The 27,966-nt window shown below is 44.4% G+C and overlaps 1 protein-coding gene across 3 annotated transcripts; it reads left to right on the top strand.

Moving 5' to 3' along the window:
* The first annotated feature begins 89 nt into the window (after nt 1–89).
* LPL (lipoprotein lipase) lies at nt 90–22,620 on the top strand. Of its 3 annotated transcripts, XM_053668148.1 has the most exons (10): nt 91–370; nt 5,685–5,854; nt 9,770–9,949; nt 11,207–11,318; nt 11,992–12,225; nt 13,364–13,606; nt 15,459–15,579; nt 16,335–16,517; nt 18,164–18,268; nt 20,709–22,620. In XM_053668148.1, coding segments are annotated over exons 1-10 (1,437 nt in total). In that variant the 5' UTR covers nt 91–282; the 3' UTR covers nt 20,710–22,620. The 3 variants fall into 3 exon arrangements, with proteins under 3 accessions (XP_037008603.2, XP_053524123.1, XP_037008604.2); XM_037152708.2 differs by lacking the exon at nt 20,709–22,620 and having other exon boundaries at nt 90–370; nt 18,164–18,272; XM_037152709.2 differs by lacking the exon at nt 5,685–5,854 and having other exon boundaries at nt 289–370.
* The last annotated feature ends 5,346 nt before the right edge of the window (nt 22,621–27,966 follow it).

Genomic DNA, 27,966 nt, shown 5'->3' with positions numbered 1-27,966 from the left:
GAAGTGAATTGAGGGCCCTCCTCCCAACTTATGATTTTATAGCCAATAGGTGATGAGGTTTATTTGCATATTTCCAGTCACATAAGCAGCCTTGGCGTGGAAACAGTGTCAGACTCGATTCCTCTCCCTCCGAGGAAACCTGCTACTTCTAGCTTCCCGGCTCTCTGCTTTGCCCCGCGCAGGACCGAGGCTCTTCTGTTCCCGCCTCCGGCTCCGCGGTGCATCAGTCTGTCCACGCTCCGGACCGTGCCCTGTAGCTCGGACCGAGCGACGAGCTTCGAGATGCAGAGCAGAGCGCTGCTCCTGGTGGCTCTGGGCGTGTGTCTCCAGAGTCTGACCGCCTTCCGCGGAGGGGTGGCCGCCTCCAACCGTAAGTTTTGCGCGCAGACGCCCCTTCACTTGCAGACTTGGCCCAGCGGCCCCTTCCACGCGTCTGGCGAATGAGAAGGCGGGAGTCGGCAGGGGATTCGGATGCGCACCGAGGACTCGCCTCGCCCGAGCGCTGCTCGGAGAGGTCACCCAGGCGGGATCCGGGAGAGGCAGGGAGAGAGTTCTCTCTCCGACCTCGCGGGGGCCGCTAGCAGTTCCCGCGCTCCCGGGTTCCCGCGCTGTCCCCCTCGGCGCCGGCCGAGGCCGTGCTCGGGGGAGCCCGGGCTCAGCCGGGAAGGGACAGGGGCAGTGCGAGGGGCGGGACGACGGAGGCGGGAGGAAAGGTCCAGACGGCAGTGCCCGGCAGTCCCATCCCCGGTCGGGCAGGGTGGCGGGCGGCCTTGGAATGAAAGGCACGCGGGCCAAGGTGACCCTGGCTAGGCTGTGGCGGCGACTCAGCCCCCGCCTGTGGGAGCGCGGGCAGAAAGCGGTCCCTCCTGGAGAAGCCGGCCCAGGGAGCGCGGAAGGGTTCCCTGCATCCTAGAAGCACAGGGCACTCCCACTCCGCGTCGAGGTGGGAGTGGGGGACCGGGGACCCGTGGCGCGGAGGCCTGGAGACGCCGTATCTTGCAGGCGTCCGGACGCGGGGAAACTCTCCAGCTGCGGCTCTCGCTGCTGGGCTTTTCTCAGCGCCCGACAGCTCCGGCGGCGCTCCTGAACGCGGGCCTGGGGGCTGCCAGGTTTGCCCTGGCTCTTCCTACGGTTCCGCAGCCGCCCGCTCGCCAGGGACAAAGCTTTGGAGGCCAGAGGCGAATTTCTTTATTGAGGCGGGGGTGAGGGTGCGGGTTACAGGGGAACAAGCTCTCAGTCCGAGACCTGCCCGCAACAGATGCAGCCTGCTTCACTTGAACCGTGGTTCAGCTAACACAGCAGCAACTGAAAGGATTAACTACTTGGCCTTATTGAAGCCAACACAGAACTTACAGCTGTGTGTGTGCGTGTTTAATGATAAATAAAACACAGACCCCCCCCCCCCAACAAAAAACAAAAACCGGCAACTGAAGCAAGCAGTAAACCAAGGCGGCGTTTTCTGCTCTGCTCTCCGGGGCGGTGCTTGGAAGCCCTTTCAGGCGGCACGCGCCAGCCTGGTTCAGGTTGCAGTCGGGTTTGTCCACGACTTTTATTGCAGCTGAGAGTTTATTTCAGAGCTGAATTCTGTGAAAGAACATTTTGGCTAGGTTAATAAAAGTAGATCCCACCAAAGCTGAATTGGCCAAAAAGGACAAGTATCTCTTCTGTCGGATGAGTTGGAGAACACTAGAGGTTCTGTTAGAAAGTCTTAAACATCTCGGGTGGTGTCACGTCCCCCCCCCCCCCCCCCCCCCCATGGCGTTTCACACCATCCGAGAAGACCGTCAGGACAGAGCCACATTCCTTTCTGCTTTTAACAAGTGCATCGTAATGTAGTGTTCCTTTCTCCACAAAACACACACAGAGGTGTGTCATCCGAGTGTAAGTTCTTTCTAGTCTGCCTTAGGGGTTCATCAGTGTCACCTCTCGGAGTTGATATCCCCCAACTCTGAAGGGGAGTTTGGACCAGACTCAAATTTCTCTCAGGCCCCTCTAATTCTTACTCTGCTTGATGTGGACACAAGTGATTCGTAAATTAAACTGGATTTTAACCACTACATGCTTTTCCTGGCTGTACATGCACTGAGGAAGCATTTTTAAGTAGACTTGAAATTAATGCCTGCCAGTCTAGCCTCTGGCTTTCCCCACCCCTTATATTGTGCCTCTTCTGCCACAGTGACTGCCCACCTCTTTTGTCCCCCAGAGGGATTCATCTGAGAACTCAAGAGTTTCAGAGCAGGAACACACAGGGGTGAGGGGATGGTAAGCAGCACCTCCCAGCTCTGACTCTGACTCAGTCATTCCCCAGTTCATTCTAAGAAGAGTGTGCGGACAGGAGGCCCTGCCCTCAGGTTCCTTGTTCTTGGAAGCCATGGCTAACCTCTGTGTGGCCTCCCCAGGAGACCTGAAGAACCAGGAGACCAGCATATGGGTCAGTGCTCAGCAGCTGAAGTTCCTTTTGACTGGCCATAGTGAATTCCAGGCTAACGTCTGAATTAAACATGCTGGCTGATGACAGCAAAATAGCAGATCCCTCTTGCAGAGCTTGGCAAGCGATTGATTGATTAATAGCTGTATTGAAAGGTGGGAGTCAGGCACTGGGGAAGAGTTTCAAAGGAAAATTTCACTTTCTTTCAGATGATGTATTTTTAGCTCAGCCCTCCTTGCACGCTTTATTCCTGGAGGAAGAATTGGGCTATGGAGTTTGCTGCCTCTATTTTCACCAACATTTTATATACATAAATGAAAAGCTAATCTGCTTGTTAAATAAGTCTGCATTGTCTGCATTGGAATATCTGAAAGGACTAATCAGTTCAGTCAGATAACAATATTGATGTTTTTCCTCCTCACTGAACTTGTTTTTTGTTTCCACCAATTCATCTTGTTCCTTGGCATTCCACAGAAGCTGCTTGAGTCAATAGCTGTGACCCTCAGTCTCAGAGAGTAGACAAATTACCGAGGAGGTCCTTTAGGAGTGTGTGTATGTGTGTGTGTGTGTGTGTGTGTGTGTGTGAGAGAGAGAGAGAGAGAGAGAGAGCGAGGGAGGAAGTAGAAACTTCAAAAAGAACCACTCTATAATTGAGCTAGTGTACCTCCTGAATTCTTCTAAATGTCAATCAAATTCATCTAATAACTGTGAGCCACCTTTACAATGTCTTTTCTGGGATGCTCCATGCTTTTCCTTTTCAGGAAACAATAATATACCCTCTCTAAATTTATCCTTAAAGTGCTTTGACTTCTCTGCCTAATTTTGTCTCTGTCAGTTATCATCCACACTAAGATAAATTCTCTGTCTTCATGTGCATGCTTAGAGTTTTAGCTACCTATTTAGGCATTGAGGAATAAAGATTACATAGCCTCAAAACGCATTAACTTGTAATTTGCCTGGCTTCCCAGTAGTTCCTCTTGGTGCTTAAGGACAGGCCTGATGGGGCCAGGTGGGCATTGCTGATATGATAAACTGAATTCAGGATGGAGGTTCTTGCAAAGAAATACACCTTAGGTAGGTCCCCTTTTTTATTATTCTAAGATGGCTGAAATTCCTAAAGGGACTTGATAAAAACTGTTTTCCCTTTGAAAGAATACTCGGAGTCACTGATACCATTTCCATGCATGGAGACACAATTTCCTTAGTAACAATGAAGTAGAGCCAGTTCACCTGCCAAGCTGGTGCAGCCCTGTGTGTGCTGGACAGCGGCACAGACTGACCGCTTGACCTCAGGGCCCACCCTCCTCCCTGTCTCTACGCGGCCCAGGTCAGTTAGGTCAGGGCTGATAGAGGTTCGAAAAGCACATGTTTTCAGGATGCCGAGACATCCTGGAGGGGTCACAAATGCCTGTAGTGGGAAAATTCCTATCAGAACATCAGGAGAAGGTAAGACTGATGTTTACGATTTCAAAGTCAGATAGAACTGACTTAGAATTGAGAACATCACATAGCATATGGAGTGGTAGTATATTCTGGTCAAACACTTCATTAGGCTTTCTGTAACTTACAATGAAAAACAATTTCCTTGGAAAGTTAAATAAAGGTCTCCAGGTAAAAGTTTGCTTGAGAATGTATGAATTTCCTATTATTCTCCTTTGCCAGCTACGTACCCAGCATTAAATCTCGCTCGTGGGAAATCGGAGCTCTCCACGAGCTATTCAGACAATCTGATACAGGGTCTACAGATTGAATACACTGTGTGTGTGCAAATGTACAAAGCCAGCCTTAATAAGTACAAAGAATACTCTTAACCATTTCAAAATGACTAGCAACACCAGGGCCATCACGTTGCATAATTCCAGGGGAAAATAGACGAAAAGTGAGTGGTGTTCTCCGGAGTTGTGCAAGGCAACTCTTAAATGTCAGTTTGGCAAATAGGTGGTGGGTGAGATCCATCTGCCAGGTTTCAGACTATCCTGCTCTAAAAAGACTGCTAATCAAACATGTTAAAATAAGACCGGTAGAGAGGAGGCATGAGCTATTTGATGGGGAGAGATGTGGGGGAGGGAAACTAATTTAGCTTCAAGTTATCTAGAACACTTTCCAACAATGAAAGAGCTTCTTGCATATTGGGAGCAGAATCAGATTAGAAACGTGCAATGTGTTTTTTCCCACTGTCAGATGAATGATAAGCCACCAGAGTGCTTTCTGGTTAGGAAAGCAAAGGAAGTCCTGCATCTTCAAACAAGATGAGAAGCAGAGTATATTTTTGATGAATGAGTGGATTTCAAGTGCAATCTTACTACAGGAAATAAAAAAAGAGCTTTAAATATCAATCCCGGATTTGAATAAGTTATCTTAGAATGTTTAGGTTCTGGAGATTGTATGTGCAAGTACCTGTGTGTGGTCAACTTGCTACATATAATGACTGGCTTATCAAGAGGTAACAACAGGAGTGTTTCAGGAATTTTGAAAAATAATAAAAAAGGAAAATGTTGGCCAGTCCTCAGATAAATCTATGATAAGTTTGATCAGATGCTTGTTATCCCATGTATGATAGCATTCTTATTTTTATTTTTGGCCTCACTTTTGTAATGTTATCTAAAATCACAGATTTTCAGCTTTTGAATTGTGAAAAGAGGAAGTTTAGCTTCAGAAATTAGAAGTATTTCTATGCAACCCCAGTTAATTATCTTCTGAAAGTTTTAAATAGTGAAATCTGAAATCTACAAGTTATTGCCTTCTTATAGTGAATAAACAGATTACTTTTGACTTGACAAGAAATTAAATATTTTTCCATACTATAATTTCCCTTTGACCATGTTTGCTTTGTAAAATAGCCTGATTTTATCTGCACTACAGTTTATTGTCCAGAGGGACAATAAAGGTTTCCTTTCCGTCCTTATTTATTTTGGGATTATTTATGAGGAACCAAAGTGGATTCTTGCCCACACCACCTTTGCAGTAGGTTTTTAAGCTTTGACTTTGTGGAAGACTAAAGACAAAAGTGGGAAAAGACATTTGGAGAAAGAGTTAACCAAGATTCATACATGGCACAAGTATTTCTGAACAACCCACTACATGACTGTTGAAAATCTCTTGAACTGATGTGTCCTGCCGTGGGCGTGGGAGCCACTCCATACAAAAGCTTCCTTGTGTCACTAACTTTTCTTATTGCTAATATTTAAAAAATATCTTGCTGGTGAGAAAGGAAACAATCTTCCAATTAACTTTCTATCCAATTTTTCCTTTTCAGAAATTACAGGAGGAAAAGATTTTAAAGACATTGAAAGTAAATTTTCTCTAAGGACCCCTGAATACACAGCTGAGGACACTTGTCACCTCCGTCCCGGGGTACCAGAATCTGTGGCTAACTGCCACTTCAACCACAGCAGCAAAACCTTCGTGGTCATCCATGGCTGGACAGTAAGAGAAGCTCTTTAGAAATGAGGGGATGGGGGTGGACCCACGTCCAAACCAGGGATGGGTCTGTTGGGAACCCAGTGATGGGTCTTCACGCCGCACACTTCTGCTTGTTTTCGGATGGCTTTGCTTTAAAGCTGAATGAAGGCAATTTGCGCTCTGGCCAGGATTGTGGAATATAAAGTCACAGATTCATGAGTACCTTGCCCAGGCCACGTTGACCTTTACTTTACCTTGGGACCCCATGGGTGCCCTCTGACCACCCATTCCCATGAGGTGAGAACAAGGCTTTGCTCAGCTGCAGAGCAGAGTGTAGTTATCATTTTGGGGGATCACTGGAAACTTGGCATGATCCTGGTTTACCAGGACATCACCTGAGGTTCTTTCCTAAGGAAGGCAACCCATGACAGTGAGAGGGGAACTGGAGTGGAGCGAGGAGGTGCTCCTTCCAGTCCTGGTTTTGCGGTTCTCCAGCTCTCAAAGCCCTTCTCATCTCTGGGCCTCAGTTTACTGATCTGTAAAACAAAGAGGTTGGTCTAGACATCCTGCCACTTCAGATATCATTCAATTATAAACTTTAGGGAGTTTTTCCAGAGGTGAAAAAGGGCTAGCCAGTGAACTGTCATGCAAGATGGTTAGAAATGGTAAAAACTGCAGTTACATTTACTTGAAAAGAATGTGAATAAACTAGTTCTTTCTAAATACGCAGGGTAGTCACTGTATGTGGTGCAGTTCTTACTCATGTACTTCAGGTGGGTTTTAATAATTTAAGTCCCCCGTGAGCAGATTTCATTGTTTATTAAAAAAGACTTCAATAAAATGGATGGTTAAGGAGATATTTCATTGTGTCAGAGCTTGCAAATACAGTAATAGGCACTAAATTCTAACTCGATGAATTAGCTAATGATTGACATACTTCTATTCCCAACCATTACTGACAGCGAAGGACAGTTGCTAAAACTTTTATGGAGATGAAGGCAACTTCTAATAGAATTTACATGGAAGTTTATTCTAACAAAATATATCTACTTATTAGAGTTAATATATTAAAGTACATATCTTTTGATAAATATACATATTCAAATTCCTAACATAAATCTTTTTATATTTCAGAAGATTTAAGTAGGAAAAAATAATCGATGGTGGTTTAGAGATATTTTGATTGCCTATAGAACTTGGTTTTTAATACTTTTCAGAAAAGTTTAAACTTAATGAGCATTTATATGACAGGAATAAATTGAATATGTCACACAGCTTATCCCTGAGAGAGTTTTATACTTTATGAATTTTTTAAAAACGTGTTTTCTGTTCTTTCTCATACTGAGATGATGCAACTAACCCCTTATCAGGGGTAAGTTTCCCTCAGAGGACAGGGCTGGATTCCCTCACTGGCCCTCCTGTCTGCTCAGCCGGTTTGTGTTCTTCACCTTGAGGCCCTGACCTTTTGAGAGCCTGCGCTCAGGGGCTTGGCTGCTGTCTGGGGCTGGGTGTCACTGCATGGAGCTGGCTGGTCTGCACAACCAGCCTGGCTGGGTTGAGCTCGCCTCAGTGAGCTCCCTGGCGGGTTCGTCTGGACCCCCTGGTGCAGGTGGCTGGGGGGCTTCAGTTGGGTTGTGTGTCTGGTAGTACAAAAAAAAAAACTGGCACAGATTTAAGGAGGCTCAGAAGAAAAGTCTAGAAAATAATACCTTTCCAGAGTTGAAGAAGGTGGGGACTTATTTGGGTTTCCCACCCGTTTCGGTTAGTTACAGTATGTTGAATTCAAAAAGGAGGGATTAGGTTAGTTGATAGGCGGTTAATACAAGGATCAGTCACAGCAGGGGTAAGTTGGATTACTTGCTCTTTGGCAGGTTGCCTCACTTGGAAACACCGATAGTGCAGAAGAACTTATCATAGGGCCTAATGACAAACCAGAGTTTCCTGCCTTGTCTGAGGCAAACTGCTCAGCGACTCAAGGACTGAGGACTCGGGGAAGTGGGGAGGTTCTGCAGCTTTGTGGTGAGAACCCAGAGGGCTGCTGAGAGGGCAGGGGGCGCAGGGCCCATCTCAGAAGGCGAGTGGACACGGCCGGGCTGGAGCTCTGCCGCCTGCTTTAAGCACAGGCTTTGCATTGTGACGTGGGAGGTCCTCACCCCTGGCTGAAAGGAGGAGGCGTTCACACTACTTTCTGAAGGAATGACATTCTTCTCTCTTGAGAAGCTGCTGCCCAGGGTGGCCCCTGGTCTCGAATGGAGGAGAAGGGGGGCAGGACCAATGCCTCATGGTCTCCAGTGAGGTGGGTGTCCTGCAGGTCCTCTCAAAGACCCAGGCTGGAAGCAGACTGGAGCAGACTCGCTGGGCCACATTTGAAGATGATTTAAGGAAATTCCTGACGGGTTAACATCACTTTTGTACTTTTTCTTCTGTTTTCTCTTCCCACTTAAAATAGCCACAGAATTGGGGTCTTATCACTGCAAATAAATTGGAAGCCAGATGGACTGAAGAAGAAATTTCCGAGGTGGAGGGTGACTTTGAGGTCCCCCCAGTCTGTCCCCTTTGAAGGTGTCAGTGAAGTGAAAGCAGCGCCCACGCTGTTCATAGAAGTAGTGAGTGGAAGAGATGGGGCCGGAACCAAGACCCTCTGAGTCCCAGGCCTTCTTTTTCATATTACAGCAATTTGTTGAGAGACTGCGCGGTTTGTTAGTGTCAGGAGTGAAGCGAGCCGTCGCATTTCGATAGTTTAGCCTAGAAAATAGACAAGACAAAATGGAAACGTAAGTCTGAAAGAACCCACCATGTAAATCCAAGTTCTGAATGATGTTTCCTATATGTTTCTATTAGAATTCCTCTTAGAAGGTGAAAGGTTTTACAGGGTTCCCCTGAAGAACTGCCGTGCGCGTGGATTTCAGAATCTTCTTTGCTGAGTACATGGTGACTAACCGTTACTCTGGCTACTATATGATCTGCTCTCAGGCCATGTTGAGGGTGGGTAGATTTGGGAATCGAAATCAGGTTGTTGCTGTGTGCCAGTTTATGGCAGGGTGGTGTGCAATTTATAATCTGCAGTTTTTAAAATGCATTTCTACTGTTTCAAAGTGTGCATCTTTTCACAGGTGTCCAGTGCCTACATAACCAGAGTTAATCTGAGGACCCCGTAGTTCTTTTGACTTTGAATTTTGGGGCCTTTAAAAACAAGAAACAAAGAATTACTGTTGGCAGTCTACTTAGCTCCAAACAGGACCAATATAATAATGACCAATATAATTAGGGAAATATGAGCATCAAACTTCACTAATTTCCACACTGATAATGAAGAATTTGAGCAATTTATGAAAGAGTCTGAGCTGGAGTTGATCATTTTGTTATGTGTTAACAAAGAGATTGCTAAGCAAACATACCTTCTTTTGGGAGAGATTAACAAATTTAAAACTATTAGCATGTTTAAAACTATTTTTTATTAGCATATCAAACGTTACGTGTGACCCTTTTATAAGAAAAAAGGGCATTTATAGCTGCCAAAATAATTCTATTGGGAAACATTTATTAGCCTAATTAGTAGTATTAGAATAGATTTTTAAAATAAAGATAGTCTGTAACTCTACTGCAAAATTTTAACTTGTTCAGATTATTTTTTTCTTTGAATACCATGAATTATTGACATTTTCCTGAATTCATAAACTGTGCTGTTAAAATTGGAAGCGCGGTGAGCTGCCGTCTGCCATCCCTGAGTTCAGCACGCCCTTCCGTGGGCATTCTCAAGTTTGTCTCGGGAGGGGTGGGCACAGTCTCTGAACCGTCTCTCGTGTGGTTTGGTTCTTCTGTCTGAGTCTATGGTTTCCTCGTGGTTTTTTTTTCCCGACTTCTTGTAGGTATAGTGGGTTGACATATCTGGACAAGTTGCAGGTGGGTATTTTAAAAAGCTTGCATTGTCCTCTTCAGGTGACAGGAATGTATGAAAGTTGGGTGCCCAAACTTGTGGCTGCCCTGTACAAGAGGGAACCCGACTCCAATGTCATCGTGGTGGACTGGCTGTTGCGGGCCCAGCAGCACTACCCAGTGTCCGCGGGCCACACCAAGCTGGTGGGAAAGGATGTGGCCACGTTCATCAACTGGATGGAGGTGAGACTTGGGGGAGGGGCCTTATGTGTCCGGCACAGATCTGCTGGCTAGAGCTGGACAAGGGGCTGGTCTTTGTTCCTTTTCACTCAGATATAGGTATTTTCTGCGGGCAATTCAAGTCTGCAGGATGGGCACTGGCATTATTTTTTAATCCAAAAGCAGCATTATGATAAGAATGATAAAACTATAAAGCCAAGGCGTGGTTCTGCCCTGCTCTGCCCTTTGATATTTTCATAGTGAATAGATTTGTTGAAACCAACAACTAAGTGGGCAGAATAGAGAAAAGCTTGTTATTTCTGGGCATCGGGAAGATGTCCTGTTCGGGCCATTCCTTCCCTGTCAGTTGGCTGGCACGTGCAATTTTATCTGTTAGGGTACTCATCTCCTTGATGAGGATATTACTAGAACTTATTCCATGGGGTGGGTTAAAGGCCCACATTTTTGTTGAGCATTACGGGAGGGATGGAGTTGAGCAGGAAGAACATGGCAGGGACAGTCCACAGGATGTGAGGTGGCCCAGGGTCAGGAGTTCCAACTTAGCTGCCAGTTTTACCCGCACGACTCCCTGAAGCCGTCCTCTGAAACCTACCTTTGGAAGGTTTCTTGGGGCTGAAAGGAAGCTAATTCTCGGACAGGGCCAAATTCCTGAAGTCAGATGCTTGGAGGTAAACAATAGGCTGTGTTTACTGGACTGACCCTTAAAAGGTTGGCTCTTTTGCTAACCAGGAACATGAACTTGGGAAAATCAGATCACCTCCTTGGCTCCTCATCCCATCTGTTGAATGAGGAGGTTGGACCATATGTGTCTGCGTTCCCTTCCCCTGTAATAGTTCCTGATTTTTAGTTGTTGCTTGGCTAACATTCAAGAATAAAGTGATGCAGGGCATCTAGAGTAAGAGATAGTGGACTAAAGTTAAATTTGTATATTTGTGTCTATACACGTATGTGTATCTGTATTTAAATCTACACAGCATATATGTGCATACAGATATTTTCAGATGTATGGAAATTAAGATTTCCATACATTTCAATTTCAGATGTATTGAAATACTTTCTAAATCAAACACATTGTTAAGGAAAGAGAAAGGTCTCAACAGTAGAGTGTATGTCTTATCTGTAACACAAAATTTAAATAGGTAGAATTAGTTTCCAGTATTGCCAATATGTTGAAAACAACACACATTCATTTTACTTCTTTTAGCTTTGATCTCTTGCAAAGAACTGTAAGAGCCCTTTTCTTCTTTCTCTCTTCCAAAGGAGGAATTTAACTACCCTATGGACAATGTCCATCTCTTGGGATACAGCCTTGGAGCCCATGCTGCGGGCATTGCAGGAAGTCTGACCAATAAGAAGGTCAACAGAATCACCGGTAAGAAAGCAGTGCCATTTCTCTTACAGCCTAAGAGTTGAGATGTCCGTCATCCTGAAAGAGGGTGAGAATGTTTGTCAAATGCCCGAATGTGTGTTGGAGGGCTTTCTTTCTACAGTGAGACAAAATATCAGCCCTTGCTCTCACGGCCAGCTCTACTGGCCAAAGAGAAAGAGAGCAGAGATAAGCACAGGGAGCCCACCGGTGTCCCTCCTCCCTCCCCCGGACTTTGCTATGTGCAGCCCACATGTCGCCCCTCCTGTCAGGACTGGGAAAATGAAAAAGGACCACCACTTGGAAACAGGAAAACATTCACCTGGGCCACTGGTAGTAGGTGGTTTGGCACATTCAGAGAGGAAGGAAGAACCTACCACTGATGAAGGGCCCCCCACCAACTTCAAAAATAATTTACGAGAGGAAATCAAGTCATCCTGTGAAAATTTCTAACTCATGGTTAGTTTAAGAGACTCAAATTCCATTTCAGGAATTTCTTTTCTACTTTTCTAACTCCCAGTAGTTCAAAGATCTAATCACTATTGAACAAGAACTAATAAGAATCTGTGTGGCTGCCAATTCTGCTCACGTGGTGAGCAGTGGAATGTTAAGGTGATCCTGAAGGAGACTGAGACCAATAGAATTCAAAAATCTCTGAGGCTTTTTTTCCCCTATGAAGGTCTAGATCCAGCCGGACCCAACTTTGAGTACGCAGAAGCTCCAAGTCGCCTTTCTCCCGATGACGCGGATTTTGTAGACGTCCTACACACATTCACCAGAGGGTCACCTGGCCGGAGTATTGGAATCCAGAAACCAGTGGGGCATGTTGACATTTATCCTAATGGAGGCACTTTTCAACCAGGCTGCAACATTGGGGAAGCTATCCGTGTGATTGCCGAGCGAGGCCTTGGCGGTAAATATAATTTAGAAGTTAGTGAAACGCAAGTTCTGTTCTTAACTCTTTTTGGCCCAGTGTTAAACCACTCTCCACAAATATGTCATTTTAACGTCTACATTCAGCCAAGTTACCACTCCGATGAAGTGCCAGGTTCAGCACGATCCCCTTCCTGTGGTCAGTCAGGCATTTCCTCTCTCATGTACTGCGACCCGAACTGCATTGACTCCTGCACTCATGGTGCAAACACAAGACAGGCGGGGCTTAGACAAGGAGACCCTGCTGCCTTCTAGCAGCACGAATGCTCTCTGGCCACCTGCTATCAAACTTCGAATGCAGTTGCAAAACGAGTAGAGTTATTTTGGACTTATAACTTTTAAAGTTAACAAGATAACTTAAGAGTTATTTTGGATAAGCAAATTATTCTCTAACAACAAATTTTAAGAAGAAAATATATCATTGGCTTAATAGTTGCTTTGATAATTGTGGTAGCTTGTGTTCCATGTATTATTTGTTGTAAGGGAACTTTGCATACTTTGTGGACAGTGGGAAGCACCTGTAGATAATATGCTCAGGACTTTTGTGTACATTATAAAACTTACAGCATCATGTTATGATTTTCAATTATTATAAAAGTTTATAGTAATAGATACAGTCTTGTAATGTTGGTAATTATTTCTATATTCATTTAATATAAAAATCATTAGTAGTAGTAGAACCCTAGAATTTTATGCAGCATCTATGATAAAATAATATTTACTTAATAATTATGCTCTTATGTGGTTTCTACAATTATGTTTCTAGAAGCATCTGGAATCATTATATGCTTTAGATATAAAGTATATAATAAATCTGGGTGAAATCAACTTTTGCCTTGGATATCTCATATTACAGCTTCCTAAACACACAAGTGTAAGCCAGTGGTAAAGCCAGAAGTTCCCTGTACATTTGCATCTTTGACATTATTGGAAGTGTGTGAGAAGCTGCCACCAAGAATATCTCCTTACATAGAACATACAGTCGAAAAGTCGTAGGACTAGATCCTGAGGTCATTTGATTCTTAACACCACACCTAAGCTCTCTCGGACGTGCTGGGTGAGGCACTCATTGAGGACTTCTACAGAGTTGAAGTTCTCTTTGCTTTCCTTCTCCCCAGATGTGGATCAGCTCGTGAAGTGCTCCCATGAGCGCTCCATTCACCTCTTCATTGACTCTCTGTTGAATGAAGAAAATCCCAGTAAGGCCTACCGGTGCAATTCGAAGGAAGCCTTTGAGAAAGGGCTCTGCCTGAGCTGCAGAAAGAACCGTTGCAACAACATGGGCTATGAGGTCAACAAGGTCCGAGCCAAAAGAAGCAGCAAAATGTACCTGAAGACCCGTTCTCAGATGCCCTACAAAGGTAAGCCCGAGACTGCTATGAACAGGAAAACCAATCTGATCCTGTTTTCTTTTTTCTTTCTTTTTTTGTCATGCCCATTGCATCACACGCACTGATGCTGTTCATTGCAACAGAGGCGATAAAGTGATGTTACTAAACACTGAGCCCTCACTTGTGTGTTTGTGCGTAGAGAGGGAGTTGTGCTGGTGCACTTTACTGAAGTCTGACTTCCCATTGCCAGCAAGGCCCAGGGCGCACCTGGCACTGTCCTGTGCGGCAGTGCTGCTGGCCGTCCTCCTCTGTAATGGGACTGTTAGCCTGCACCTGCCCACGAGCACCAGGCTCGGAGCTCATTTGGAACCATCCATCCAGGGTCAGCAAACTATGGCCCATGGGCTGCATCCAGCCCACCACCTGCTATTGTAAATAGAGGTTCCTTAATAAAGTCGCTTGCATTTGTTTCTGTATTGACTAAGGCTGCCTTCCTGGGACAGAGACTGTATGGCCTACAAAGCCTAAAATATTTACTATCTGCCCTTTACAGAGAAAGTTTGCCAGCTCCTTAAGTTTGCTTTAAGAGAAGGCAGGAACCACCTCTATTTTAAAATATAACTATTTCTGGGAGGGAGAATATACCAAACCTCCTGAGGTATATCCATTTCATTATGAATTTGTTCTCTCTTGAATTTCAAACACGGCAGCTTGCTTAGAACAGGACCTACAGGAACTGAAGGGAGACAGGAGAGTGGATAACCAGCTACCTGGCCAGGAGGACTAACATCAGGAGGGCAGGCTGATGTGGAGTCAGAGGAAGTGCCAGGGAAGGAAAGATATTAAAGAACAGTTCCCCACAGAGCAGATATCTGATAGAGGCCTCCGTTCATAAGGTGCTTTGTGACAATCTCTAAGGTGCGCTTGGTGGCCCAGAGGTTTGGAGCACCGCTAATTCAAAGAAGGCTTCTGAGTCATGAGAGATCCCTCAGGCTCCCCGACTCTTCAGAATGAGGACGTGTGTGTAAGGTGTGGAGGAGCCCCAGGTGTTCACGCAGCACCACTCAGAGCTCCGTCACATGTCTGGGGGGCTCCGGCAGGCCTGGCTGCTCCTGCAAGGGCTCCGTTTCACCTCTGTTTCTTTTCACCTGTAGTAGCTGTGCCTTAAGCCCGCTGCCTTTCCTGTGCCTTTGTCTTCTCCCCCATCCCATCTCCTCAGAGTTTTTGATAGGGATGGGCAGCGCAGGGAGGAGAGGTTCAAGTTCAGGTACCTGCCTCCAGAGGCTGTCTCCCACACAGGACACTCTAGGAGCTGACAGTCTGTACAGCCTTGCTGGTGATACAACGGGACAAGTTTTATTGTGAGACTCTGTGCTAGATGATGGGGGGACAGAGGACAAGCGTGATCCTTTGGCCCGAGGACCCATGAAACATGAAGAAACGTAGTCCCAGACACTGACACAGTAACAAATGCCAAATATGCTTGGTATAGATGCCAAGGGACCAGCTGGCCAAGAAAGAGGTAGAGTTCATGGAGAAAGCATCATGGGAAATGTGGCCTCCTGATGTCATCTCCCCAGTACCCCATCAAAGATGACTGCTTTCTGGGGCTGCCGGGCAATTCAGACACACCTGGATTTCCCTACCCACCGTAACCACACTTTTTTGAAAAGGAGTAGAACTCAAGGTTTCAATTGTCTAGTAGCAGACACTGTACAGACACAAAGAAATCTTTTTAAACCGCCCTGACTGTCCTGCATGAACACTTCTTGCTTGACCCCTAGCGAAATCCAGTCTGTGGTTCTGAGTTGCCTGCTTCATGGGGGGGCTGTGGTGTTTCTATTAAGACTGATCAGCACATGCTTCAACTTTCTCCCTACAGTCTTCCATTACCAAGTGAAGATTCACTTTTCTGGGACCAAGAGTGACACGCAGACCAACCAGGCTTTCGAGATCTCTCTGTATGGCACGGTGGCCGAGAGCGAGAACATTCCTTTCACCCTGTGAGTAGCGCATGGCCTGAGGGCTTGTCTTGCACCGCCACCTGCCCTGACTGTTGGTCTGAGGATTAGGAGAGGAGTAAGCCATGGAGGAAAAGAAATATCCAAAAGACTTTCAGAAAACTGTATGGCAGAAATGCCCGTTTCAGAGGTGCATGTGATGGCGTGGACCAGAAACGAAGTAAATGTCCGTCCAAACTGAGGCCGCAGTGAAGGGAGCTGGGATTTAACAAATCAGCACCACCCATCTAGTCTCTGAAAACGGGGACTCTATAAAACTAGGTAAAACAGGGTAAGCGTGGAAGGTAAAATATGAAGTGAACAAAGAAAGAACAGAGAATTGTACGTGCACCGTGATTGTTACAAAAGAAACACATGTTCACAAATCAATGCAAATTGAAAGAGAATCCATGAAAATAATGGCTCTGAGTAGTTGGCTAATGGATTTTTTACTTTTAGAATTGTATTAAATAGTTCATATTGTTAGGATAAAAGTTAGAATTGATTAAGGGGGCGGAGCTATCTTTTGAAATACACTAAACGCCATTGACATTCATCTCGAGTATTTTGTTGGACATTTTTTGCATTTTTAAAATACCTCCCCAACTGCCCTGGCTAGTGTAGCTCAGTGGATTGAGTGCTGGCCTGTGAACCAAAATACCCCCCAAACAATAAAACTCTTTACATTTTGGGAAGGAGAAGAGGGGGGATCCCCTTGATTCCCAGAACTAACCAACTTTGTTGATTTCTGTGTTCAGGCCTGAAGTTTCCACAAACAAGACATACTCCTTCCTCATTTACACGGAGGTGGACATCGGAGAGCTGCTCATGCTGAAGCTCAAGTGGAACAGCGACTCCTACTTCAGCTGGTCCGACTGGTGGGGCAGCGCTGGCTTTGCTGTTGAGAAGATCAGAGTAAAAGCAGGAGAGACTCAAAAGAAGTAATTGCATTTAGTTTTCTTCCTTCCCTTTAGATTTCTCTCTAATATCATTACCTAGAGATAGTATTTCTGGAGGCTTCCACACTCAGGTGAAATTTTAATAAGCTTTGTCATTAAAACTTGTATCAGCTAGTAAGTGACATGAGTCAGACAGAAAGATGAATACCATAGGATTTCACTTGTGTGTGGAATCTGAAAGAACAAAATAAGCAAACAAACAAAACAGTCAGACTCATAGACACAGAGAACAGACTGATGGTTGACAGCTGGGAGGGGGCTTGGGGGCGGAGTGAAAAGGGGGAGGGGTTAAGAAGTACAAATTAGCAGTTACACCCTGGCTGGTGTAGCTCAGTGGATTGAGCACGGGCCTGTGGACCAGAGGATCGCGGTTCCATTCCCAGTCAGGGCACATGCCTGGGTTGCAGGCAGGTTCCCTGCAGGCCAGTTCCCTGCAGGGGATGTACTAGAGGCAACCGTACATTGATGTTTCTTTCCCTCTCTCCTTCCCCTCTAAAGATAAATAAATAAAATCTTAAAAAAAAAATTAGCAGTTACAAAGTAGTCACGGGGATGTAAAGTACAGCATAGCTTTGGGAATATAGTCGATAACTATGTGGTACCAGGTGTGCACTGGACTTACTGGGGGAATGACTTAATAAATTATGTACATCTTTCACCATTATGCTGTACATCTGAAACTAATATAAAGTTGAATGTCAACTGTAATCTAAAAATTTAAGAAGACTGTATCAGCTACATAATTACACACATATTTTTTGCAGGAGTGTTCTTTAACCGTCATACTAGGGAAAGAGTAGTGTTTCTGAATTTCATGGGAAGACAACAGGAGCCCCTATTGGTCACAGTTATGAGTGACAGCTGAGAGGAAAAGTGGGGGATCTCAGCCTCTCGATTTGCATGGCTTCTTGCAAGCACAAAGCAGTTATGGAAAGAACCTCTGACATGTTACTTTGATGTTTGAAGACTAGCACCAACCTCTCCTAGAAGGATGAGATGCCAAGAGAATCTCACCCTGTCTCCCCGGGCCCACCCCACACATAGCTATACAATGAATCACAAAGAGAACCTCATAGGATTGGAAGCTTTTATACTAAATGGACAGGGATTTTGCAACTACAGTATTACTATAATACTGGTAATGCAAATGTGGTGTTTTAAATTAATATCGGTTAATTATTCTCTTTTGTCATTTTCTTTTATAACAAATAAAAAAAAGAAGGAGAGGTTGTGGCTGGAGAAGCAGAGCCCTGTTTCTCTAGCAGAGCCCGTGGGAGGCTGGTTCGGGAAGCCCCTAAGGCACACACTCGGGTGGGGAAATCCATCTTGCATCACCTCGTGGTGAGAGCCTTGTGGTTTTAAGGCCACTGCAGGCTCTTTGTATGCAGTTTAGATTGATTAACTGGCTTTGTTGCTGAATGGTGGGCTGGGCCCTCAAATAACCCTCTGACTCAGAGGTGTTGCTGACCAGAATGGCCTGCGTGTCAACAGTTAACTGTTGAAAATATCAAAACAATTAATTAGATGGATCACGTGGGATTTAAACAGCCCTGACCCAACCACTCGTCTTTGAACCGCCTTTTTCATGGCTCCGCATGGCATGTTCACACCCATGTTTCTCCTCCCAGGGTGATCTTCTGTTCCCGGGAGAAAGTGTCTCATCTGCGGAAGGGGAAGCCATCTGTGGTCTTTGTGAAGTGCCACGAGAAGTCCCTGAATAAAAACTCTGGCTGGTGAGCATCAGGGGGTCAACCCCTCCCCTCCCCCGGGGGTCGGCGGGCTGGCGCGCCGACAGAGCTGCTGCACGCGGGCCTCTGCGCCCAGAACTGCAGGCCCTCGTGCGTTCCTGTGATCGGAGCCCCCCGGAGTCTTCCTAGCCCTTCCATGTGGACATCAGACTGGTCCATTCGCTTTGGGCAGTACTCGTTCTTTTATACTGTCTCTTTCTGCCGGTTCTGATCTGCATCCCTGGCGCACTTTTAGATTTTATTTTCCACTTGAACAACCACAAAATCTTCCTGCGTGCTTTCCCCTGCACAGCATTCCTGCTACCTAGACAGTTCTGTGTGCAGAGCACGCGGCACACGTTAGCAGTCTCGTGGCTGTGGGTGCGGCTCCTCCTGGGGCGTATCCAGGAGAGCGAAGCAGCAGCTGCAGCCACATACTCTTTCTATGATGGGCTAAGTGCCGGCTGACTCCGGGGCAGAGGGCCCAAGGGGCAGCCACCAAGCATCCATCTCAAAACTCCAGAGGTGGGGAGTTAGTGGAGGTAGACTATAGGAGGCGGTTCTCATTCTCTTTTCCGTCTCAAAACAGCTCCCTGGCTCTTTCTCACCTGACCTTTCAGGCTAATCCGTGTGGCAGCTCTCAGATGAATTTTTCCAGAGCGTCAGTACTAAGTGGAGACTAAGCATGTGATTTTCCCCATCCCTTCCTGACTTTCATTCGTCCACTCATTCGCCTGCCAGGAGAAAACTCATTACGAGCCAGGGACGCATGAAGCAGTGGGGAAGGCTGGTCATAATGTTATCTGCAAACAGAAAAAAAGCAATTGCTTGTGGTTTGCCTTCTCCCTGTTACATTTGTGGACAAAAGTACAGAATAAGAGTTGCCTAATCAGAAAAAGCACATTAAAGACCCTATATGAAATATCTCTTTTATTTTTAATTTGTATTTTATAATGTAAGTTATCCATGGATAATTATGGGTTATGGATAAATTAGAAAAAAGAGGCAAAAAGGAAATAAAATCATATGACTCTATGGCCCAGGGACAATCGGTTAACATTTTAATGTACGAGCAGACCTCGCTTTCTTGCGCGCCCTGGATACTGCATTTTTAGCACATGGAAGGTTTGTGGTCACCCTGCATCCAGCAAGTGATGGGACAGCAACCAGTAGGTTCTACTGTCCCAACAGGTTCAGATGACGGTTAGCATTTTTTCGCAATAAAGTATTTAAGGTGTGTGCATCACTTTTTAGACATAATGCTATTGCATACTTAATAGACTACAGTATTCTGTAAATTTTCTGTGCTCTGAAAAACTGAAACATTCCTGTGACTCACTTCAGTGTGATACTTGCTTTTTTGCAGGGGTCTGGGACCCAGCCTGCAGGATCTCTGAGATACATTTGTGTGTATTTCCAGGCTTTCTCTATGCATGGATAATATTTATATTATTTTACAAAAATGGAATCATGGCATATGCACTTTGAGTGCAAGGTGGGGCCATGTGGATTAAGAACATTTGTGTAGGACACTCAAGATAAACTTGAAATGAAGAATAGTTACTGGCATTGAGCCAGGCAGAGTACCCGAATTCTTATTTTAGTGGAGACTGTTTTACTAAGAAGTTCTTTGCTTCGTTTTTCCTCATCACAAATTTGAGGCAATTTCACATTTGTTTCAACTCTTAGAAAGGGACTCCTATACCTGAATTCATGTCACATAAAAACATACACAAATGCGCATATACACAGACATTCTCCCAAAGTTATTCACAACTTTAAATCTATGTGTGAATGTAAAAAAAAAAGAAAAAGAAAAAAGAAAAGAATCCCAGATTAGGAAATAACTCCATTTGTTTATAAGGTATTTCTGGTCATATTACTTATAGGTTACAAGAATTTACCTGAGAAAGTCTAATGATACATTTTGTCTGATTATAGGATTGCTGAGACAATAGGTTTTAAAAAATATATCAGAACTTTATCTAAGAGGTAGTTATGAATCAGATTAATAAGCTTCTGCAGTTTTCTTGTGATTAAATTTTAATCAAACAAAACCTTTTGTTTCTCTTACCTTCTGACGTAACTCTTTAGAATTCTCATGTCACAAGAAAAAAAACAGGCATTTCATGTGGCAAGTTGTAGAAGTAATATATCTTCCTAAATTTCGAAATCATTTGGTTTAGCCTTCTGAAAATGATACGCTTTACTGGGACATGGCTAAGCAGATGCTGGCGTGTCTGCCCTTTCTAGGAACCTGCCGCTTTCTCTGGCCTATTCTATTATCCATGTCTCCCCCGGGTTTATTCTCACAACTTCGTTCTGAACTTGCAGTTGAAATCCTTTTCCTCCTGAAGTGGTGGGGGAGGGGAGAGGGTTATAAAACTGTAAGCAGATAATAAATCTCCCTTCCTTTTCTCTTGCTCTTTTTTTTTTTTTTTCTCAGAAACGGAGCAAACCTACAGAAGGAAGAACAGCACATGAGTTCTGTGAAGAAGGAAGTAACTTTTACAAAAGATGTCCAGAACTTTGGGTGGTTAAAAGCAAATTTTCCTGAGTATTAATCCCAGTTATCCTTGTTAGTTATTTTAAGAGACAGTATCAAGTACTAAAAAGTGGCTAATTCAACTCGAGGAGTACAGTGGCCAAATAGCACATCCTACAACGTTAAAAAACGGCAGGAATGAAAAGCACTGCATTTTTGTCCCTTGAGAAAGAAACAAGAATTGTTTGGGCTGCGGTAAAATAATAAAGCTTCTTTATGCGATGAGTTTAGCCATAGCCTACACTTGATTGGAACTCATATTTCAGATGGAATTCTGCATTCTCTGGATTGATATATTCTCAAAGTTCACTCTAAGTCTGAGTATAGAAAGTGTTCTTTTCTGGCTTGGGTTCGAACTGTTTCCTGACTGGTCTCAACACCTGCCTCCTTGGAACGGTTCCCCTCTTGTCATCGGAGGCAGTTCAAGAATGAACCAGGAACTAGCGGTTTGGAGCGAGGAAGGAGGAATGGAGCTGGACTGAGCCTTTAAACACTCTGGGGTTGGTTGCATCATAACTAGGTTACAAATTAAAGGAGATATAAAATTTATACAATCAAATCTTAATAGGCTTTACAGTTCATTGCTTAATCTCTTCCTTCCTTTTCTTGCTTTGTCTCAAAGTTGTATTTTAACAACACTCCCTCGGTAGGTGTGAAAAGGAGCCTGTCATGCTCAGCTGGCACGTAATTTTAACTGTGGAGAAAGAAAGTGATCCCATAACTTTAGTGCCAGATTTTCAAAAGTGTCTTCATCGGTTTGGAGTCATTTACTCTCCAGCGGTTCCTACTTGGTCTCAGGCCTATCTCGGTCACGCTCCAGTCACACTTCGAGTGTGTCTCTTTCTTCCTTGGTTCCGATAAGAAAACGTGTTCAAAGCCAAATTTTGCATCACTCAAAGGTCTACACATTTTAGACGAGGGCTGTTTTTACTAAGTAGAGAGATGGAAAAGCTGCTGGGACATATTCATAAACTGCGCCTAAAACCCTTGCGGGCGATGGAAGGAGTCCTCAGGTGCCACAGCCACACGCAGCGTCGTCAGAGTTGTTGTTTTTAATGAGTCGGGAGCGAGTGAGCAATTATTTATGATCTAGATCTGTGTTCAGAATGCTTTTCTATATAATTAATATAACATTATAAAGAAGTAAAATATCTCAGAGGCTATTGTGGGGAATCTGGACCGTGAGCACGTTGCAGGCACCTACCTGCATACATATCCACAGAGAAAGCCCCACCTGTGCGCTAACCATTCAGCGCTTGGAAGGCGGGGGATGAAAAGGTGTAAGGGGGTTATAGGCCCTTCATCTGAGGGGCCCGGCTGTGCCTGCGCAGAGCAGGGTGAATGCTGGGATCCATATCAGCCAGTTTGGCACGAATTCTCTCTGAAAATAAAATGTGCAATCTGTGGTTGGCTTTCCCCCTTTATTGCTAATCCATCAATTTTCCAGATTTGGGTTTTGAGCAAGGTGCATAAATTTAGGAACGTGAATCAAATCAGTGTAAGGCCCTGGAAACTCTGGCTTCTCTCGACTTCATTACAAATTATATATTAACAGTGCTTTGGCCTTACATGTTATTTATTAGCTGTAAATACATGTGTGTATGTGTAAACGGGGGTTGTACATATCGGGAAAGTTGCCATGGTGATCTGCATTTCTAAAGGTGTGGTGCTAACTTTGTACGTGTCTTTATCAGTGATGGTCTCGCTGGGCCACCTTACTCTGATGAAGCAGTGCAATAAAATGGGCTTTCAGAAAAAACAAACTCACTTACCTATGTGAAGTTTTAATAAAATTGACAAAATTTTATTGCAACACTAATTCATTACTTTGTATTATTTTAGTCCCCTAAAATAGAAATTTATTCTTAGGGCAGATTCATTCAGCACATTTCTACTGAGGAACTGCTGTACTTAGGAAAAAAAATATGGCTTCTAAAAATAACAGTACACATTATATGTATTTTTTATGTTTACATTTGTACAGGGCCTTAGAGAGCCTTTATTCACTTGTTTGTCAACACATTACAGCCCCGTACCTAACAATCTATTACAATCCATTTTCACATGGCTCACAAGCTAGAAATTTTTAAAAATAATTTTTTTCAATTATAGTTGATATACAATCTTATATTAGTGTCAGGTGTACCATGTAGTGATTAGACACCATGTAACTTTCAAAGTGGTCACCCTGGTATTTTTAGTGCCCACCTGCCACCAGACATGGCTAGTACAGCGTCATCGACTGTATCGCCTGTGCTGCATTTCATGTCCTCGAGACTATTTTTATAACTGCCAATTTGTACTTCTTAATCCCCTCACCCTTTCCCCCCATTCCTCCAACACCCCTTCCGTCTGGCAGCCATCACAATATTCTCTGTATCCATGAGTTTGTTTCTGTTTTGTTTGTTGATTTATTTGTTTTTTAGTTCCACACATAAGTGAAGTCATATGGCATTTGTCTCTCTCTGTCTTGCTTACTTCACTTTGCATATTACCCTCTAGGTCTATCAATGTCTTGGAGATCTTTAGACTTAACTACAGAGGAAAACAATACAGAATTTTCCTCAATAAATACATGAAACTTTTCTTGCCTGCAGGATAGTTTCCCACAAAACGTTAGATTAATAGAAAAACATCTTTGACCATTTTCTGGAATACATTGTCTCTTTCTGAGGCCTAAATGTTAGCTACAAAAAGACTGGCATTTACAGTAAAACAAACTATTGGGACGGGAGGCGCATGGTTCAGAACTTCGCACTGGGCTGTCGGATGGTGGAGACGAACACACCAGAGCATCCACACGGCTAGGGAGGAATTGCTTCTCAGGACAATCAGGAAGAGTTTAGTCAGAACACAGTTGTTTCAGTGGCCCCTGACCACTTGATTGCCGGTTAGGCATAAGGTTTTCTGGAGCTGGGGTCCCCCCCAAGAAGAAGAGACTCCCAGGTTCACACTCTCCTCACTGCTAAGCAATGATTGCTGCTCTAATAAAAAAGACAGGCAATGGAGGATTTGGCGAGGATGGGGAGAAACATGAGCTTACGTACATTGCTGGTGGCAGCGTGAAATGGTGTAGCCACTCTGGAGAACAGTTTGTCAGTTTTCTGAAAAATTAACTATAGAGTTTAACCCATGTGACCCAGCAACACCATTACTTGGGTATATACCTAAGAGAAATGCAAACATATGTCCACCAAGATTTGACAGAAATGTCACAGCCGCATCATTCTTAACAGCCCCAACATGGAAGCATCCCCGATGCCCACACACTGGTGAAGAGGTAGACGAAATGTCCACACAAATGAGCATTATTCAGAAATTAAAAGAACGAACTGCTGAGACAGGCTGCAGCATGGAGGCGCCCTGAGCAACATCTGCTGTACAAAAGGGCCACATGCAAGAAACCACGTATTGTGTGATTCCACAGGTATGAAAGTTCTAGCAAAGGCAGTTTATAGAGACAGTAGATTTAGTGGTTGCCTGGGGAGGGGAGTTGAAAGAACAGTTGACTATAATTGGATATAAGGGATTTTTGGGGAATGATGGAAATTAGATTGTGGTTAGAAAAGCACAACCGTGTAATTTGCTAAAAAATCATGGAATTGTACACTTCCAATAGGTGAATTTTATGGCATGTGAATTTTGCTTCATTAAAGGTCTTAAACATGTATACACCTAGACCTGTGGGGATAGACATGACCACATACTATTCCTGTATGTGACCCGGGAAACTGTACTTTGTGGACAGAGCTCTCTGGCCCCCGTGGGAGGAACTCTGCAGGGCTTACTCCCAACTTCTCACACTGGCCTTGAATCTCCCAAGGGCCAGCGTATGGCAGAGTTTGTCCTAAGTGAACGCTGCCAATGAACTAGTCCTGTTAAAAATGTCTTATTTTAAAATGCTCTGATTCAGTAAGATTATAGGCCCATTTGTGATACATTTCTCTTACTGCAGAAATGCTAATGTCTAAAAAATTGTACTCCGAAATGCATCTCATTGGGAATTCTCCATCATTAGAATATCATTAAATAACCATCTTTAGAAGTAGCAGTGTGATTAGAAATCACCTAATACCAGACACTCAATCTTTAGCTGATGTAATAAGCCCAGAGAGGTTGAGGGACTTTCCTGAGGTCACAGTTCTAGTCAGCGGCACACACGGGCCTCGGACTGGTTCTTACTGGTTAGTGCTCAGCGTATCCACATCTGTTTCCATCGTTCTGTCTCCTGAATACTTTATAAACGATGTGCTTCATTTTGAGTTTGCTTCACATACAAACATAGCACCATACATTTCCCATGAGAAGGTACAGGGGACTTCGAATAGAATAAATGAATTTTCACTAAAAACCTCACGCATCTGCGTGACCAGTGACGTGTGCGGTGGGGAGCCGCCCCACTGAGGGCACTCCGCACCAGGGACACCAACTAAGTTAATCACACCTCAGATCTGTATGTGTACAGATCACAGGGTTCTGGCCAGGGGAACTAGGGGGCTAAAGACCAACTGCGTGCAGAACAACTGGAGCAGTGTAGTAGCCAGCCAGCGGTCGGTCCCAAAGGTCCTCCTTTCCTGGTATTGGCATGCTTGGGCAGCTTCTCCCCACACTGTGCGGTACAGCAGAAGTGATGGCATGTTACTTCCAAAAGAAGGCTGTAACAGGACCGTGACTTCCATTTTGGTTGTTCTCGTGTGCCACCTGTCTCTCTTGGGTCGCTCTCTCCGGGGGAAGCTGTTTTGTGGCTGACTCCATGGAGAGGCCCACACGGCGAAGCACGAACACCTCTCATTGACAACCACAGGGCAGGCCCAGAAGCGACTCCACACAACCCAGGCGGGCATCCGTCCGAGGGCGCAGCCCCACCAAGAGCCCGAATGCATCCCTGCAAGACTGAGCAAGACGCTCCCAAATCCTTGGCCCATAAAAACTGTGAAATAATGTTTATTGTTTGAAGCTGCTAAATCTGGGGCTATTTTGTTATGTAGCAGTAGATAACGAATACACATAGTTTACTTACCTGATAGGTGACACTCCAATAGTTATTTATAAATTGAACATTTAGGAAACCATGTTTTGCAAGAACAAAACATGAAAGAACCTGGGAAGGTTATATTTTGAAAGAATTCTCCTTTCCTCCCTCTGGCTTTTCTTTGTTAAAGCAAAAGATAATGAATAATTAGCTCTTCGATTTCTATTTCTGTTATGTTTCATTATTGGTTTTACAAAGTAATATGGTTCCTCCACATAATAGGGTTATTTTAGAGTCATGTCCAGTGAGATTTGGGGCTAAGAGTAACCAACCCACTAACTTACCAACTAAATTCTTTCAGAAAACTGATTCCACACACAAAATCTTGGAGATTCCTGGACTTGGAAATTCTCTGTTTGAGTTAGTTATCTCCCCTGGTCATACCAGTCGTTAGCCAGTAGTGTGACTGCAAGTCAGTATGTGGTCTCCCTTCTGCTGTTACACCCTTCAGTCCAGGGGCTGGGAGCTTTCTGAAGAGACGTGCCCAGTCCTTGTTGAGATCTCTCCAAGCAAATCAAGGTGAAGGGACCAAATAGCCAGTCAGCATTTGCCTAACGGGGGCTAACCCTGTTCATTGAACATCTTGTCAAGTTCCAGGTGCTGTGCTCCATGTGGTGAACATTCTGTCTCACTGAGACCCTGGTTGTCCCAAGACAGGGGACAGCCTAGAGGAAAGCTGAGTAGGCCTCAGGCTCTTAGCTGGCCAGGAACCTGAAGACTTGAGATGTTAAAAAGAAAAAAGGAGAAGAGATGAACTAAAAAATGGGCACATGGCTGGGTGGGTTTTCCCCGAGTCCATGCACATGCTTGCACGTGACTTTCCATAGCCCTGGCCTCCGTGCCGCTGAACAAGTCACAGCATGTTTCCTGGCACCAAGCCTGGGCGAGGTTGCTGACTCTGGCAGTCGTCAAAATGTTAAAAATATGGCCATTGATCATAAAACCTACTAATTCCTCAGTTTTCTTTACCGAGTATGTGGCAACATCTTTCTTCCAGTTGTCCAGAAAGGAAAACTTAGAATCTACCCTCTAATCCTTTCTTTATTTCACAAAGCATAATCAATCGGTCAAGAAATCCCACAGCTCTGCTTCAAAATACATCCTGTATCTGACCACTTTTTACTCTTTTTAATGCTACTGCCCTCAGATCTTCCCTGGACTATTGTAATAGTCTTCCCCTGGTCTCTTTGCTTGCCCTAGCTACCCCATTAGTCTGTTAATAATATGACAACTGAGTGCACTTTCTAGAATACAACATAACATCCCTTTCATCTACTCAAAACCCAATCGTGTTGGTGAACAACAAACTGTAAATTATCATTTGTGTATGGGAGCATGCATGTGTGCAGGTGTGTTTGTGCACGTGTGTGTGTGCATTGTTCACTGTTTTACATTTAGCCCACTTCTGGTTAAGTGCAAACACATCTGTCCGTAGCTTGCACCACATTTTACATGGTGCAAGCTACGGACAGATGTGTTTGTTGTTGTTGTTAAGGTGTGGTGGTAGTAACTGCTTATTTTACATGGTCAAATTATTCCAGTATTATTTGTTGAAAAGACTGTTCTTTCTTGATTGAATAACATGAGCAACTCCCATTCTCACAAACCAGTTACTCATAATGATTGATTTTTTTCAGTCAATGTGGGCTCTACAAAGACAACTCAGAAAGCCTGCACTGAAGTTCCAGTATGGGGACCTCCCTATTTCATCATGGCTCAAGTTCTTTACTTTCTTATCGCAGACTTCTGGACCTAAGCTGGAACCTTGCTTAAGAAGTGAGATTAAGGGAAGTACCCAGACCTAAGTTCCTTCCCTGACTTCTCCCACTGACAGAGTTGTAATATCTCTAGTCTTTTTCAGGTTTAAAAGTCCATTAATTGCTGAGCTGAGACAATTCTACCTTAGTCAAAGGTGAAAGACAAAGATTTCACAATCTAAATGAAACCCAATCTCATGACACAATTGGAGGAATTCCTAAAGGGGATAAGATGAATAATAAGATTTGCAAAATTTGGCCTCATTAGCCAAAGATGGTGAAATTTTCATTACTGGCTTGCACTCCAAGAAGAGAATAGTGTAGCAACAGAAATCGTGTCCTGGGTGAGACCCTGGGCGTTGGCACCTGG

This window comes from Artibeus jamaicensis, unplaced genomic scaffold (assembly GCF_021234435.1).
Source record: "Artibeus jamaicensis isolate MK-2021 breed Jamaican fruit bat unplaced genomic scaffold, CSHL_Jam_final contig_477, whole genome shotgun sequence".
Taxonomy (NCBI): domain Eukaryota; kingdom Metazoa; phylum Chordata; class Mammalia; order Chiroptera; family Phyllostomidae; genus Artibeus; species Artibeus jamaicensis.
This window is presented reverse-complemented; position numbering and strand designations above follow the sequence as displayed.